The following is a 16,961-nucleotide window of genomic DNA, read 5'->3' on the forward strand; positions in this document are numbered from 1 at the left end:
CACAATTGAGGACAATTGTGATATGAGAATTGGGATTATCCCATTATTTTTTTAAATCTTTCAGTATTTAGTTGTGGGATCTAGTCGTTGTTCGTATGAGTGTGTAGCAATGTGTGTACCACTTATGCGATGAGTGTGTAGTAGTATGTGTAGCACTTATGCAATGAGCAATGGTATGTGTAGCAGTGTGTGCACCATCCTTACATATAACTGGATATACGGCTATGGCCATATGACTGTGTAACAGTGTGTGCATCACTTACTCAATGACGGTATGTGTAGCAATGTGTGCACCATTCGTATGATTTTATGCATGTGTAGTAGTGTGTGCACCATGCAATGGTATGTGTCACATGTGTGCACCATCCATCTATGATTTGTTGATTTTGCATCGCTTAAATGCTAAAATGTTGAATAATATTGGTGATTGATTCGAAGGTTTCTTATGCTTGAAATATTTGTATTATTGATGGATGTTGTGAATTCAAGGAAAGAGAAACTAATTGGGTGATGGCTATTGGCGGCAAGCATTTTTTGTGCATGTAAGGCGCAACTAGTGATGCAGGGAATAAACAAGGCTTACTTCTGAAAGTCTAGTTTTTGAATTGCAAACACTCATGTACATATTTTAATTTTTGGAACATTAGAGGCTTAGCCTAAGCATATTGTCTAAAGTGGGAAAAGCAAACTCTATTTCTAAAAAAGGCAAGCTATTTTGGAAAGGTGTGTGTGGCTTTGTCTCCAGTTCATGCAAGGAGGTGTACATGATCGGTTGTTGCTCGAAGTTCTTGAAGCAATCAAATACATAGGAAGTGGAAGACGAGCACCACTCCTGTGTGGGGAGATTGCACCCAGTGCGCTCATTATCTTTTTCGTTCATGAGTTTTGAAAGATTGTGCATATCCTTGTGTATAGTTTTTGTTGTGTTTTTCAATGATTTGTAGGTTTTGCGAGCAATTCCCATTGTATTAAGAGTCATCGTAATTGACATTCCATGGAATATCATTTTTATGCATTAGTGCTAGCAATGATCTCTAATTTGTCTAGTGGAACTTTGAGACATAGTGGAGCATGTCTCTAACTCATCATAATGGAGAGCTTGATGGAGGGGTGGAAGGTTGTGAGCCAAAGTGGACCCAATGACTGTTCCCGATGCACCCTCATGCACACGAATTATTACATTCCAGTTTGACTTTTACAGGATCAGTGCTTGAATCGCTATCTACTATAGCTTTTGAATGCTTCACTTTGTTACTTGCTCCATTCAACTTTGTATTGGCTCTTGTCAATTGATGAAGTGGTTTAGTGACACCTTCAAATTTCTTGATGAACCATTGGTAGAAGCTAAGGTATCCTACAAACATATGCAATTGCTTGATTATGCTTGGATTTCTCATTTTCTTTATGGCATCTATCTTTGATTTTTCAGTCATGATGCCCTCATAAAAAATCATGTACTCTTGCAATATGTTAGAGAGCACACAATTGTATAGATTAAGGGAGGTTTGAGTCTCTCAATATTTCTAGAATGCCTTTCTCAAGCACTCTAAGCGGACTCACTTCTTCAAGCTGTAGATTGAGAAATTATCTAGCAATATTGCAAGGAAGTCTTCAATGTACTCCTAGAAGGTTACTACCATGAAGCACTGAAACATCTAAGTGCATTCTTGAACTTGAATGGCATCAATTTACTAGAGTATGCCCCCCATTTTGTGATGAAGATTGTCTTATCTTGTTCCTCTTTGGCTAGTGTGATATGATTATATCGAGAGTGCACCCATGTCACGACACGATTTTGTAGTCTAGAATGTATTAGGCTAGCATGATCAAATGTATTAATTAGAAGGTAGGCTAGGTAGGTTTAAATGGCCAAATGCCTTATGGATAATGTATTGGATATATGTTAATTGATTAATAAATGGTGCACTCACACATGTAGGCCCTAGGATAGGAATGGGTAGGAGTGAGTGGGTGCATTAATAAATGGTAGGCATAAAGTGTCATAGGCTAAGGGTAAGGGATGGATCCCAAGAGGCATGAGAGGTTGTGACCTCTAGTATGCATGGAATATGTGCATGAGGCATTAGGCATTCATATGTGGTTTGTGGATTGCATGAGCATTCTAGTAGTTTGTCAATAGCAAAAGTACACTCACCTGGGCACTCCTTCCACCCCATCTGGAGGGCCAATGCTTCTCAATTTATGCATCATTCTTCCACACATGTGCATTCTCCAACCGGTACGTGACAAGTGGTATCAGAGCAGTGATTCTCTGACTGTGTGGACCCACCATGTTGTGTCATGTGGACATCAGCGTGACCTTGTCGAGGACACAAGGAGACAACAAGAATCAAGATTACCAATAAGAGAAAAGGGACAGAGATAAAAGGAGAGAGAAATGACAAAACAATCGAAATTCGAGGGGGCGGCCAAATTTGCTCTCTTTACATCCTCCTTCTGAGTCGCCATTAATCCTCCTTGAAGTCGAGGCCAGTTAGTCAGACCTCCCGTCTTTAATTAGGGGGGGAGGCATCGACTTTTGTGTTAAGCTTGTAAAAGCTCTTTTTCCTGCGTCGCGGAGTCCCCTGCCTGCTCTGTCGTGTGGCGCCTTGATCCGCGCCGCCATCATGAAGGCGCCACCAATGGTGCCAGTCTGCCTCCACCTACAGTTCCATAGGCCGCCGCTGTTAAGCCTCTGGAATCCAGTCGCCCAGTTAGTCTTCCCTCTTTAATTAGGGGGGGGGGGGGGCAAAGACTTTTGAGTAAATAAGGGGGGAGCCTTGTAATGTGGCCCCCGAAATCCCTGCAAGCCATTGCCCCTGTGACGAGTCGCGCACCACAAACTGCGCCGAAAAACGCACCGCTGTAGCCTCGGCTAGCCTGCCCCTCCATTGCAGCTCTGCCACGTGTCAGCGCAGCCGCCCTATGCCACGTAGAGAGTCTAGCCGCCGCCTGCAAACCTGCCAGCGCCAGTCTCTGGCCCCTCTGCCCCTGCCCATCCGCCACATCATCATTAAGAACCCCCCTTCTCTTGCATTTTTTTAAATTAAAAAAAAAGTTAGAAAATAAAATATGTATAAAAAAAAGAGAGAAGGGAGATAATAAGAGGAAAAGAAGGATTTTTGTTATTTCTTTTAAAAGTTAAAACATGGAGCTTAAAGGAGAATCGAGGATTAGAAGAATATAAAAGAATAGAGATTAGATAATATTTAAAGGGGTAAGAAAAGAAAATTTAAGAAAGTAAAAGATTGATGAGAATTATTTATTTTTTAAAAGAGTTAGACATATATGAAGTAGATTGACAAAGCGTGGTCGCTTCACAAAAGAAAAGGGAGAGAAAAGGCAATATAATACTACTATTAAAAAATAATAATAATAATAATTTAGCAAACACTAAGAAAGTCTACAAATCAAAGTGGTGGTACATGAAAGAGATTACATCAGAGGAAGCAATTAGGAACTAATAAGGGTATGGCTAGGGATATATGCCATGTTCCATAGAAACAAGATGGTGAAATTCTAGGAATAATGGACATTGAATAACATTGAATTAGTCTTTGTAGGAATGTCCAAAGCAAAGGAGTATATGGACAACACAACATGAAGGATAAGCACTATGTCTTTCTTATTGATTTATTTGGAAATTTGCTTTAAAAGAACATACTAATGTTGGAATTGTTTGGCAGGAGTACTAGCCATGAAGATGAAAGATTGAAGTTGTTGTATGGAAGTTTATACACGAACCTAAAGAGTGCTAAGATCATAAAGACAAAGAAGAGTACCTAATAGATGAGGACATCTATGTCCCAAGCAAGAGGGCATGTCACGACACGATTTTGTAGTCTAGAATGTATTAGGCTAGCATGATCAAATGTATTAATTAGACGGTAGGCTAGGTAGGTTTAAATGGCCAAATGCCATATTGATAATGTATTGGATATATGTTAATTGATTAATAAATGGTGCACTCACACATGTAGGTCCTAGGATAGGAATGGGTAGGAATGCATGGGTGCATTAATAAATAGTAGGCATAAAGTGTCATAGGCTAAGGGTAGAAGAATGGGGTATTCCCAAGGGATGGATCCCAAGAGGCATGAGAGGTTGTGATGTCTCGTATGCATGGAATGTGTGCATGAGGCATTAGGCATTCATATGTGGTTTGTGGATTGCATGAGCATTCTAGTAGTTTGTCACAAGTACCCTCACGTGGGCCCTCGTTCCACCCCATTTGGAGGGCCAATGCTTCTCAATTTATGCATCATTCTTCCACACATGTGCATTCTCCAACCGGTACGTGATAACCCATCCATTAACAAATACATTTTGTGGCTAGTTACCTTATCTATGATGTAGCAGGAATGGATCTTTGATTTTTGATTATTCAATTTCTTGTAAACTCACAACTTGCCATTATTCTTTGGCATAAAAACAATCGAGAACAACCAATTACTTTGGTTTACCTCTAGTAGATTAAGACCAATTCGTTGATCTTCACCTTTACCATCTTTGCAAAGTTGGGGACCTTTCGATATCTTTGCTGAGGGGCTTTGCATCTAAATAAGAGGAATTATGTGCTGCATCAAACTCGATGGGACCCCCTTCAAGTTTTTGTATTCCTCTATGAATACATCCTTGTACTCCTTGAAGAGCAATTCGGCTTCAATGAGGAAATCATTGGGAAGTCCCTTAGTGATTTGAATCGACTTGAGTTCTTCACATGACCCCATGTTGATTTCTTTGATGGCTTAGCTACCATTGAATTAGTTGGTTTGATTTGATAATTCTTCTTAGAACTTTCTATCATATTCTTTGTCATCATGAAGCCCATAGAAAAAACCATTTGTGACTCTTCAGCATCCTACATCACTTTGGTCGCTACCTATAGTGCATTGATCACTGTAACTGCCATAGTATTGAGTGTGACTAGCTTCTCGATGTTTGAGGTGTAGCATTTCTTGGACCTCAAGGCACTTAATCTTGTAGTCCTTCTAGATCATGCTCTTGGCTATTGGTATTTACATGTTCTTGCCTTTTTGGGCTACGGTGATTGTCTCTCCTTTGATCCAGCAACTAACTCTTTAATGGTAAGGGATTTAAGCTCTTTAGCTTTAACCTCTTACGAGCTTCATTCAAGATGTTGATGCCTGATCCTCCATCCACTATCCTCCCTTCATTACGTGGTTTTAGACCTTGACATCAATCACAAGTATTTCTTTATCCTATGTTGCCATCTTAGTCACTTTGATGGTTGATACAAGGTGCAATGGGAAATGCTCGCAAAACCTCAGCAACACTCTTCGAAAATACGCACAAACTCTCAAAACTCACAAACGAAAGAGACAAAACAAGCGTGCTAGGTACAATCTCCCCCTATAGGAGTGGTGCTCTCCTTCCACCTCCTATGTATTTATGTATATTTCTCCAAAAAGCTTCCAAGCAAAAATCATACAAAAGCCTTTGTGCTTTCCTCCATGCACCCTTTTACAAAAAGCCCATCCACCTTCTAGAATAGATGGCTTTTTCTAAAAATAAAGCTTTTTCTAACTTTAGTTTATTCACTTAGCCAAGCCACTAATATTCCAAAATTCAAATATGTACATAAGCTTTTGTAATATCAAAAATTAGGCATAAGCCTTATTCATCCCCGCATCACTAGAGTTGCACCTATGCGCCCAAAATCATGCTTGCCAGATGCCATTGCCCGATCAATTACTCTTCCCTTGGATTCACACGATCAATAGTAATGAAATATTTCAAGCATAAGATAACCTTGGAATTAATCACCACAATCAATCAACCTTTCAATACTATAGGAACGCGAAATCAATAAATCACAAATGAATGGTGCACACATGCGACACATACCATCTCATGGTGCACCTGATGCTACACATGAATAAAATTGTACGAATGGTGCACACATGCTACACATACTGTCATCATGTAAGTGGTGCACACAATGCTACACTCATACAACCCGCAGCCGTATATCCAGCCATGTAGGAGCACACATGCATCACTACGGAACAGCGAGCACACATGCATCAGCTGCTCGACAAAAATGCTAGATCTCACTAAACTAAATACTGAAGGATTAAATTAATGGGATAATTCCAATTCTCGTAACACAAGGTGTGTGGCTATTGCTCATTGCTCCATCACTGGACACTATAAGAATTTCATACAAGGGGGAGAGATTTCATATAATGGGGAGAAAGTTCTGGCTGATCAAAAATCATCAGGGTTGGAACCTCCTCCTCCTCCTCCTCCTCTGTCCTCCCATGTTCCCACTCCTAGATGGTCTGAGCTCCATGGCCTAGCTTAGGGGGTTAATTTTAGTGTGGAGCCTTCAACGAGCTCATTTTGTACAAAAATGAACCCTAGGAGTCACACATTGTCCACCTTTCAACTCTATCCAAAGTCTTACTAGGCTACTACTCCAGATTGGTTTTCTCATAAGCAAGAGATGAGCATAACTTTTGAGGTTTGCTCGAATCACTTCAAAGTAAAAAGAAAGTTTGTTCCTTAGATGATAACTACATTTGTATCTTCTAAGTTAAAGTCAAATTTTGCATCGTTTGAGATTCATTTTACACCAACAAGTGGGGGTCCCTATAGACTATCAATCGATGGTTTTGTGATGAATGACAATAAAAAAGAGAAGTGACCCTCCTATGTTGCAATTGTAATTTCACCTTTGCCTAGCACTAGGTAAAATAAAACCCTCCTTATTATCCAATAGAAAATTCTCCTTCTTACAAAGGATAACAATGAGTTGAAGCACATGTTTTAAGGAATTGGAAGAATGAGTAAAAGCTTTTGAGCTCGACACCTTCTACTCAATCGATAGTTTGACCTTGAGTTTTGCATTTTTGGCACTAGGTCTCTCCTTTGGGTTCCATTTCCCATCTCCTTTAAGAGCTTCTTAGTCTCCTCCTCCTCTATTGTGGTGCCCTTTTTGGCATTGGTTCTTCTTCTTCTTCATCGCTCTTTGCTTCTCAGATCGGTGACTTCTTTTTCTTTTGAAGCTCTATGTTCCCCTTCTCTAATGCAATTTCTCAATTGAGTAATTCATCATGCATCCTCGTTGGGCATGTTATCTCCATGTCACACAAATCCAGTCCTAGGGTTCCATGCAAGTATCAAGACCACAACACCATTTTTGTCTCATGGGTAGGTGAGATAGTTGGTTAATACCCTCATCTTGTAAGAAAGCAAGGAAATGAGTACACAAGTGGGAGTGAAGCTCTCACTGCTGGAGTGTGTTGCAATCGAATTAAAAGATGTGCAAGTACAAAGGAAAGATATGCACACAACCCAAAGGATAGGTTTGTGCCTACTAAGCACACCTCTAAGCACAAAGCGCTAACTAGGCTAAAAACAGAGTGCCCCTAGCCTCAGAATGATATGTGGATATAGTTATAGCCTTTCCCCAAAATATTTTGGACAAGTTCTTCTGCTTGAGAATACACTTTGTGTTATGGTGTGGGGTACTAACATACGATGCATAAATTCTTCATCAAATATGCCACGAAATCATCAGACATATACTCCCCTACTCTGTCACTTTTGTGTGTTTTGATGTTAGAATTGGTTTAATTCTCAACAGAGATTGAATTAGCTAAACCAATGAAATAGAAATTATTCATTCATGAGAAAGACCCATGCAAGAAATCATTAATGAAAGTGAAAATTTATTTTGCACCTCAATGTTGAGAGCATTCTTGGGCCTGCAAACATCATTGTCAATATTGCAATCGCTCTATTGCTCTCACTATGACATCCTTTAGAAAAGGCATCCAATGCAACTTCTAAGAACATACCCTTCACAAAATTTTGAATTGGGTTGTCATAATTTTGTCATTCCCTCGCCCATACTATGATTGAACAAGTAAGCCACCATTTTGTAATTGACAAGACTAAAATTAGCATGCTAAAGAGCACTTTGGGATATATTTGACAAAAGCCATAGTATGTCATAAAAGAGGTTTTGTGTCATGCTTATAAAGACCACCACCATATATGCCAGTGGTAACCACTACATATCCTACTTGAAATTTTTTAATTCTATAGCAAGATCAACTTGAAATTCAACCATTGAGCATGTCAATAGATGGAAGTGAAATTCAACCATTGATAATGTCAATGGATGGAAGTGAAATCACCATTTTCCTCAAGTTTAAAACACTAATACATCATAGATATACTGAGCCTTGCCATTGGCCAAAAGAATGGGAAATTTTCCCATCTTTAGAATGTTCTATGAAGCATTGTGGGCACAAATAGGATTCATGCTATCAAACCACTCCTTGCAAGGAGTCATGTTCTTGGAAGCATCATTGCCAGCCACATGGAACCTATTTGCCATAAATATGTTTGATGCTATCAAGCCACTATTTGTGAGGAGTCATGTGCTTGGAAGCACCACTATCTAAAAACCAAGTTTTATTAGTTGAAAATGAGGCATACACATCTATAGAGTGTTGCATCTACAAAATCTATAGAAGTTGCATCTATAGACTTTTGCATCTACAAACTATACATGCAAATCCTCCCCAAGAGAGATCTCCTTTATCGCAAAAACAAAATCCTCCCCAAGAGAATATATCCTAATATAGCAAAAAAAAATCCTTGACAAATTTCTAGAATGATATTGGGCATGCTTCCTTAGAGATCCAATGGTTTGCAATGACCATGATTGTAGCACAAAGATCGGTGCTAGTTATTTTTGAAGAGCTAGTATCGATACTTCTATTGGAAATCACACTATGAGATACCTTACAAAGCACACAAGAACCCATTGACATTTTTTAGGAGGCACATAGGATCCACACGTTACCTTCATCATTGTAGCTGAAGTGCTATTGCATATTCTAGTAGAGTCAAAAGCTCCTTGATAGCTAAGTGTAACCAAAATTTTGGTTTGATGTGGTCAATAGTTTTAAACTCAACATTCATTTTTGTGTGTGAATTGCCTTCAAGTGTCTTATCATGGTACTAATAAAGTGTAGGAATAGAGAAAAGAAGATCAAACCCCCTTATGAAAAGTTATTTGATGTGCATTCAAGGGAACAGCTAGATGATTTTCAACATGTTATCATAGCCTTGCTGCTAGTTGTTATAGTCTACATCAATGATAAAGGAAGTAGTTCCTCCCATATTGAGGAAGCTAATGTTTAGTTAAGTGTTGCATGTCACCAACTCATAGAATTTTATGCCCAGCCAGATGCCTATCCCCAACTTTAGGGAAATTTATAAACTTGTTACAAGTCCAACTATCCATTATGTCCAAGATGACAATCAAGTGTCACTAGCTGTCAAAAAGAGTTTGTAAAAGCACCATAGGTAACGAAGTTGAGGCCCAAGTACATCAAGAATGTTGCTGGAGCAGTGACCACTATAGTAGATCTAGTTGTAATTAGGATTGGCTATTGTGGGATAGAGAGGCCTTGGTGATTATCATCAAGACTATTGTGAATGTTGCTCTTCCACACATACAGATGGTTAAGATGTTAGTAAAGGCATGGAAGGTGATCAAAAGAATTTTTGAGAGAGATATTGAAGAACATAACTCAACCTCAAGATATAGATCTTTACAACATGAAGACGGATGAATGAGATTTGGTGCAAGACTATACCACAAAGGTGAAGGTGGTCCAAGATTAACCATTTATAGTTGGTTAGGAGATATAATCATCTTGAATTTTCCAACTGGTGTTGGGCATGCTTCCTGAAAGCTACAAAGTGTTTGTGAGGTGTTTATGATGACCATGATTGTTGGATAAAGGTCAAGACAAATTGCATTTGAAGAGCTAGTATCATTACTTTTGAAAAAGAGGTTTGAGAGAATAAATGTGCTAGACCTAGAGACGAGGCCTTTTTGGAAGAAGAAAAAACCTAGCAAGAGAGGATTCGAGGTTTGAAAATGCAAAATTTGACAATAAGTACAAAATATGCTTCAATTGCGACAAAGTGAGACATTTTGCTAGGGGCTATTGGAGCAAGAAAGTGGGATGAAAAAAGTCCAAAAAACCCAAACCAAATCTAATGAAGGTGGTTGACAAACATGATCAAGGAGGAAATCTGTTAGTCAAGAGGAAGAATAGAGTGATATTGGAGATGGAGCTAAGCATGTTGGGAGGGAAGCAGGCATTCTAGGTAAAGGCAATTAATGCAACTGTACACATCCTAAATTGTATTGCAACAAAGGTCATTGGGGAAAATATGCCTTTATTAGACCCTCGCCCTCTTTGGCACACAAAAAACTCATGAGTAACTTTTCAACATCCATCCAGTGAATGTTTTTTAAGTTCTCGATGGCAGTCATTAGAACATGATGAATAATGGGAACTGAAGCATTCCAATCTAGACATGGCAGGCCCAAAGTTTTGCCCTTAGATTTTTCCAAATCCACTCATCTCACTATGTCAAAGTGAGCCCCAATCCCAAAGGAACACCAAATACCTTATGACAGCACCCTACCAATCCATAATGTTTATTTCCATACCTTCCTGGCTAGACCAATTAGGGAACCATGACAATGGCAAAGAAAAAAGGAGCCAAGGGACACCTTGCTCAATAGTTCTTCTAGGCTTAAACCTACTCACAACTACCCCATTCAGACATAGAATTGTTGATGCATTAGCAAACAAGGTCTAACCATAAGTCATCTCCAAACCCCCAGCACTCCAACACTCTACAGATGTAATCCCGTCTAATTCTATCATAGTATTTGTCTAGATCACACCTGAATAAAATATAGCTCTACCTTATAAAACAGATATAATCCAAAGCAACAAAAATATACAAGATATTTTCAAAGATAGCTCTACCCTTCATGAAGCCATTGTATTCCCTGTCAACTGTTGACATATAGATATATGAACTTCTTAAAACCAAGGCTTTGGCTAAGATTGTTTAAGAAGTGTTTCACATGGTAATAGGATGCAAATCATGACTTTTAGTCAACTTTAACTTTTAGGGGGAAAATTCACCAAGCTTGAATTAAAATCTCTAGAGAGCTGACCTTTGAATAGCCTCATTTGCAATAGCAACAAGATCTTGCTTGATAAGGTCCCAAAACGCCACTACAATTAGCACATTAGGCCTTCCCCCTCCAAAATCCACTGGGGTTTCTTAAAAAGGATTATCCATAGGGATATTCACCCCCTCATTGGCATGTTAAAACTACGCTCAATCACATTACCAAGGTGTTGAAATCTTTAAAAAAACATTAGCGCCACAAGATGTTTTGAAATACAAGACTGCATCTTTCAAATTTAATTACATCACTTAAATTTGAAATTAAAGCATGTGCCTCATAACATAAAGCATGAGACTTATAACTTTGAATCATTAAATAATTTGTAAAGCAAGTGCCTCATTATTTAAAGCATTCAATATTTTATAATGTAAAGCACAAAAAGTAATAACAGCCATGTGTGTGAGACTTAAATGTAAAGCGTTGGACATATAAATTAAGGCATATGATGTAACAATTTGTAGGTGTAAAGCATGGGACTCATAATATAAAGTGTGGACTCAAAATTTAAAGCGTGAAACTTACAAAATGCAAAGCATGGAATGTACAATATAGAGCATAGGAATGTAAGATATAGAACATCAAAATTTTAAGAGATGACACTAATTAACATTTTAAAAATTAAGTAGTTGTAATAAGATTAGACAAAGCTCTTAGATTTAAAATATATAATCAAAATTCACATCAATGGTGTTTGAAAATTTGATACAATTTAAAATCTACAATCAAAATTTAGATCGACATTGTCTAAAAATTTTATACACTGCACTATAGCACTTCTATTCAATTGTCCATAGGCGTAGTCCTTGGTTGGGACCGAGAGATAATCCGCATTTTGGTTCAACATAGAAAATTCTACAAACCTCTATTGTCAGAGGATGATTGCATGGCTCATCAAACTTTCTAGCCTCTGCTAGTCATCATAGCTTACCCATTAATAATTTGCAAATTACTAGCATAAGTGGTATGTATACAGATGTCCATCATCCTTAGGATATCATATGACATTGCGTAAACATATTATATTGAAGAAAACAGATGGGGATCCTTGCATAAGCATTCTGATGCCACATGACACTATCTACTTGTTGCTAAAATCTAATCAAGATACGTTTTGGCGCTACAATTGTATGTTTGCCTCTTGGTGACTATCTTTTGCTAGTATGCTAATTGGGTTTGCTTGCTCTATGGTTTTTGTTTCCACCTCAATGTATCATGTTGTTTTTTAAAAGTCAATTGTAATGAATGTGAAAGTTTGACTAGAGGTTTAAATTCATAGAATTACATCCATGTTGTTTTTTAAAACTAGACTATAACTAATGCATGTATGTTTAATGTGGACACATTAATGACAAGCAAGCATTGAAAAGATCTTTCTATTATGCTTGAAAAACCAACGCTACAAATCAGCAGTCCCTGAGGTGCTAATCATGGGAACCATAATAAATTGGTTGAAAAAGGAACCAACCTATTTCCAAAGAACCCAACTCACTACCTAGGTAATCTCTAAAATAGGGGCTAACAAATAGGGAGGAGGATTATACAACTAGCGAATCCCTCATGGCATGAGAATATGGAATATACCTATAGCCCAAGGCTTGTACGATGTTCTATGTACCTACTTAAAGGTTTTCAAAATGTATTTGAGTAGATGATAATACAATTATAATTGGTACATATGCTATCATGAATTGGTGAATTAAACTAGTTATATGATTGGGGGTAGAAAAAAGTCCAAAGAAAAACCGTATGATTGACTTAAATCATGTAAAGACATTTTTGCTAATCAAGAGGGGAAGCCATAATTGTTTCTTGGAAAACTTTTAGCTCTGAAAATTTCATTGTGATATTACATTTATGATAATGAAAAATAGTTGGTATGCCAGAAAGTATCTTGTATGTATTTTCGAGCACAGCTGAATAAAATACATATTGGATCATTCCTAAGTGCCAAGGCATTAAGTTAATGATGAAAAACTTTAAAGTGTAAGTAGAATGATCTACATGTATTCTTCTATTGGCCACAAACTAATATATGTCCATTATTGCTCCTCATACTATAAGAAAAGACTAAGAGAATTAAACATTGTATTTGTTATAAGAAAATACTAAGAGAATTAAGCATTGTATTTGTTACTTTTCTCAAGGTCATACTGGTATGGGATGGCATAGATCTTGAGGAATTGGGCAAATACAATACTCAAGTAACATGAGAAATGAACTGATGTGGTGTAGTAATTTTTATTGGTATAAGATAAGAAGAATAATAACCTCTCATTCATTTCACCTTGATTAATGAAAGTTTAAGAACTCTTAAAGATAACCATCTTGGTGAACATCCAAGAGAGTCTTCACATCTCTCCTCATTGGAAAGTCAAAAACACAAATGAGATCAGTTGTAAAGAAAGAAAACATTCCAAAACTATAGTCTTTATTGAACCCATCACTGTATACCTTCTGAGCACGACTACATTGATGTTGTAATGCTTTAGGGCAAAGCTACTCTAGCATCCTTAGATTTTGGCTTGGTCCTACACCCTCCTTAGCTCATCTCAGAAGAGAAGCTTGAGTAATTCATTTTCAATTGTAAGGAGCCCTGCAATGGCTAAGAGGCTATGGAGGGGTTTGGATTGTGTGTTCCAGAATAAAGAAAAGAGCAATGCTACACTTGACTAAAACTATACGGTCAACATTCTAATGGATAGGCTTCATCTTCAAAAGTCAACAAAGGACCTCAACTTTGTGATCTCTAACTTTCCATCTAGAGAAAATTCCCAATAGAAGACCAAGATATGGGGAGTAACTTTGTCAAGACAATGGCCCAATGGAAGGCCTCGCTCCCCGACCAAATGCTTTGCTTCCACACTCATGTATACAAAAGTCATCTAGCCACAGCACATCCTAGAATCAACCATTGATAAGTATCAGAACTACACATGCCTCATTCTCCCAAGATTATATCCATGAAATTCTAGATTGAAAAGAGGCCTCTAACCCTAAAATTTGAAACTGTGTAGCTCAAGGGTACAAAAGTACCCTCCACTCGCATGGTTGGGCTAGGGTTAGAGGCCTCTTTTTTGTTTAACATTTCACCCACATTATACGATCACCTCACAGCACAATCTAATGTGAAAATTATCATATTTATAGAGACATTCGGTCAAATCTAAAAACCCTCAATTAGCTTGTTTTGTGATTTATTTGCACCATGATATGCTTTGAGGTGATTGCATGTCTGTGATGAAGTTCCTGACTAAAAAGAGGCCTCTAGCCACACAATTTTCGGGTTTAGGGTTAGATGCCTCTTTGTTGCCTACAATTTCACCGACAAAGACAAACCTCAGAGCATACTCTGCTGTAAAATTTACCACGTTTATTAAGACATTTGGTTAAATCTATAAAGCCTAATTTCGATATTGCATGTTGATGATAAAATTCTAGATTGAAAAAAGGTCTAACTCTAAACCCTGAAACCATGTGACTAGAGGATACTTTTATGAAGATACTAAAGTTCTTGCCAAAGTTCCAAAAATCATATGCTTCAATAAGTTGTGTTACATCCCAATGTCTTGCTTAAGCAATAGGTTTGGTCTTTGAGCAACTTATCTCTTTAACCTCATCATCCAAGGCCACCCCCAAGCTACAAGTACTACAACCACCACTCCAAAACATTCATGTCCTCATCTTGCAACATGTAGTTTAGGAAGAGTTGTGGAGCGAAGGGAATTGCAATTATGGAGTGGGAGATTGGAAAGGGTAGGTCGCTGAGTGGGGCCTGTGGACAATACTTAAGCATCCTGACCACATGGTCATTGGGAGTGACATCCTTCCTTCAAGTGCCTTACGACTTGTAGGTAGTTAGATCATGGATGTCAAGAGCCCTCCTCCTAGATTGTGTGGTCGTTGGTAGCTAGATATGTGGTTCCCTCCTTGCAAAAGCTCATGATGTACAAGGGGAATGGGTCACACCCAAAAAGTGTGACTGTGGTTCATTCCCTCACACAGAGGGCATGAGGGAGGGACCCAAAATTACCATTAGTTGCCGTGCCGTGGAACTGCGCTTTGGCATTGCCATATCATCACTATGTTGTTATTTGGCTGCCAGCGTGCTGCTTGTCTTGTGTATCTTGAGACACGTGTTGCCGATACTACCCTGAGGAAGCCCAAAATTTATTTGCCACCCCATGGAGCTGGAGAGCTGGCTCACTGGCAGTCCAATGCTAGCCCAGAGAGCTTGAAATCTAAGATTCCAGCCCAGCATTGGACTGTTGGGAGAAAAGATCCTCTCCCATTGGTGGACAGGGGAGAGTGCAAAGCTGTGCAAAGATGCTTTCTTCTATAGCGAAACTGATCGCAAAGCCCGCTGCTGTCTCACAGCCTCCCCAACGTCTGGCGTGACACGGGGAGCTGTAAAATGGGCGGGCTACTTTCCTTTTACAAGAAAGATTCATCCTCCACCGACCTCGGACCTTCTCTGTAGGGAGAGCCGGTCTGATGGACGAGTCCTCCACTTGGCCAGGCATGGCTGACCAAGCCGCGTGAGACACTTTGTTTACGGGTTGAAGTCATCAAAGGTGTGATGCTCACGAAAACCGGCGTCGTGGAAGAAGTCCTCCTTGTGGGCATAAAACTAGTATATACCATCCCTGTTTTGTGAGCCCTTCAACGAGCAACGACGATGGAGATCTGGGGGACTACACTAGGAGCAGTAGCAAACTCCAACATCTGCGGACAGCCTCCTCACCAAGAAGCAAGAAGGCTCCAGGAGGAGGAGGAGGAGGAGTTATTAAGATCCCTCCCACACGATTTGCTGATAAGGGCTCTCGCATTCCTGCCGGTCCACAAGCTCCTGGAGCTGCAAACAGTGTGTACATCTTGGCGACTGCTTTACCAATCTTGGCCTGCCCAGTTTGCTCCTCGCGAGACCTGGCTTGTGGTTCGACGGGATTTCTACGATTATGAGCTGGAATCGACCGAGCTCGTTGCGTTTTGTCCCACGCTAAATAGATGGTGTCACCTTCCTCATTTTCTCACGAAGTGCCGCTTATTGGCGAGTGCTGGAGGCCTGGTTGTCTATGGAATCCCCGCAGGCTACGCCATCCGCTATGGAAAACCCGAAATCCACGGTTTTGCTGTTTGCAATCTTCTCACGAAAGCCACGAAGACGATTCCAAGTCCGCAGTATCAGCTTAGCCCAAAAGAACCGCCATATTCACTGACAGCGTTTGCGAATCCTGTCGCGGGTTTCTACCAGGTGATGTTGTTGTACGAAGGCGGTCAGATCATGAACGTGTATGATTCTAGGAACCAGAGATGGGAGTTGAAGGTGCGTAATTCTGACGTACCAACTAGTGTAAACGTTGCAGATGATGACATGTTCGTGCTGGATAAGATCAAGGGTGAAATGCTCGCATACAATGCTGAGCGGTGCTTGTGGAGCTCTGTTAAAACCCCTATACCCAGCTGCAGCCTTGATGATGGTAGAGCTCTAAACCTGGTTCTGGAGACCACCCTCAAATGTAAGGGTCGTGTTTTGCTGGGAGGGGCTTTGCAGTACAATCGGACGATTGAATGCCTTGGACTATGGGAATGGAAACCAATCATTGGCCACCATGGGATTGGAACTTGGGTTGAGTTAGCAAGGACACCTCCTGAGTATTGGCAGCCATACCAAAGCATAGACGATCCTAATTGGAACAGTACACTACATTGTAGTGTCGCCAATGACAATCTCATCTGCATGATTGGTGGGGAGGATGGGCAGTACCTAGATGACATGGGGCCTTACAACTATTGGCCTCCCCTTGCCTATGATCTGCATGGTGGATGTTGGCAACGGCTCCCTATCTTTGAGGACGAGGCGGATTATATAGGATTGATGACCTACCAACCTTCTTGGAGTGCCGTGCCCTAGTGG

At 39.6% G+C, this 16,961-nt stretch overlaps 1 protein-coding gene across 1 annotated transcript; it reads left to right on the top strand.

The window, feature by feature from the left end:
* Positions 1-15,722: 15,722 nt before the first annotated feature.
* Positions 15,723-16,958, top strand: LOC147882230 (uncharacterized). Its single transcript, XM_087401532.1, has one exon. The coding sequence runs from the start codon at positions 15,723-15,725 to the stop codon at positions 16,956-16,958; it is 1,236 nt and encodes a 411-aa protein (XP_087257658.1).
* The last annotated feature ends 3 nt before the right edge of the window (positions 16,959-16,961 follow it).

Source organism: Dipteris shenzhenensis, chromosome 30 (assembly GCF_047967505.1).
Source record: "Dipteris shenzhenensis isolate YYH24624 ecotype China chromosome 30, Dip_SZ_1.0, whole genome shotgun sequence".
In the NCBI taxonomy this organism is placed as follows: domain Eukaryota; kingdom Viridiplantae; phylum Streptophyta; class Polypodiopsida; order Gleicheniales; family Dipteridaceae; genus Dipteris; species Dipteris shenzhenensis.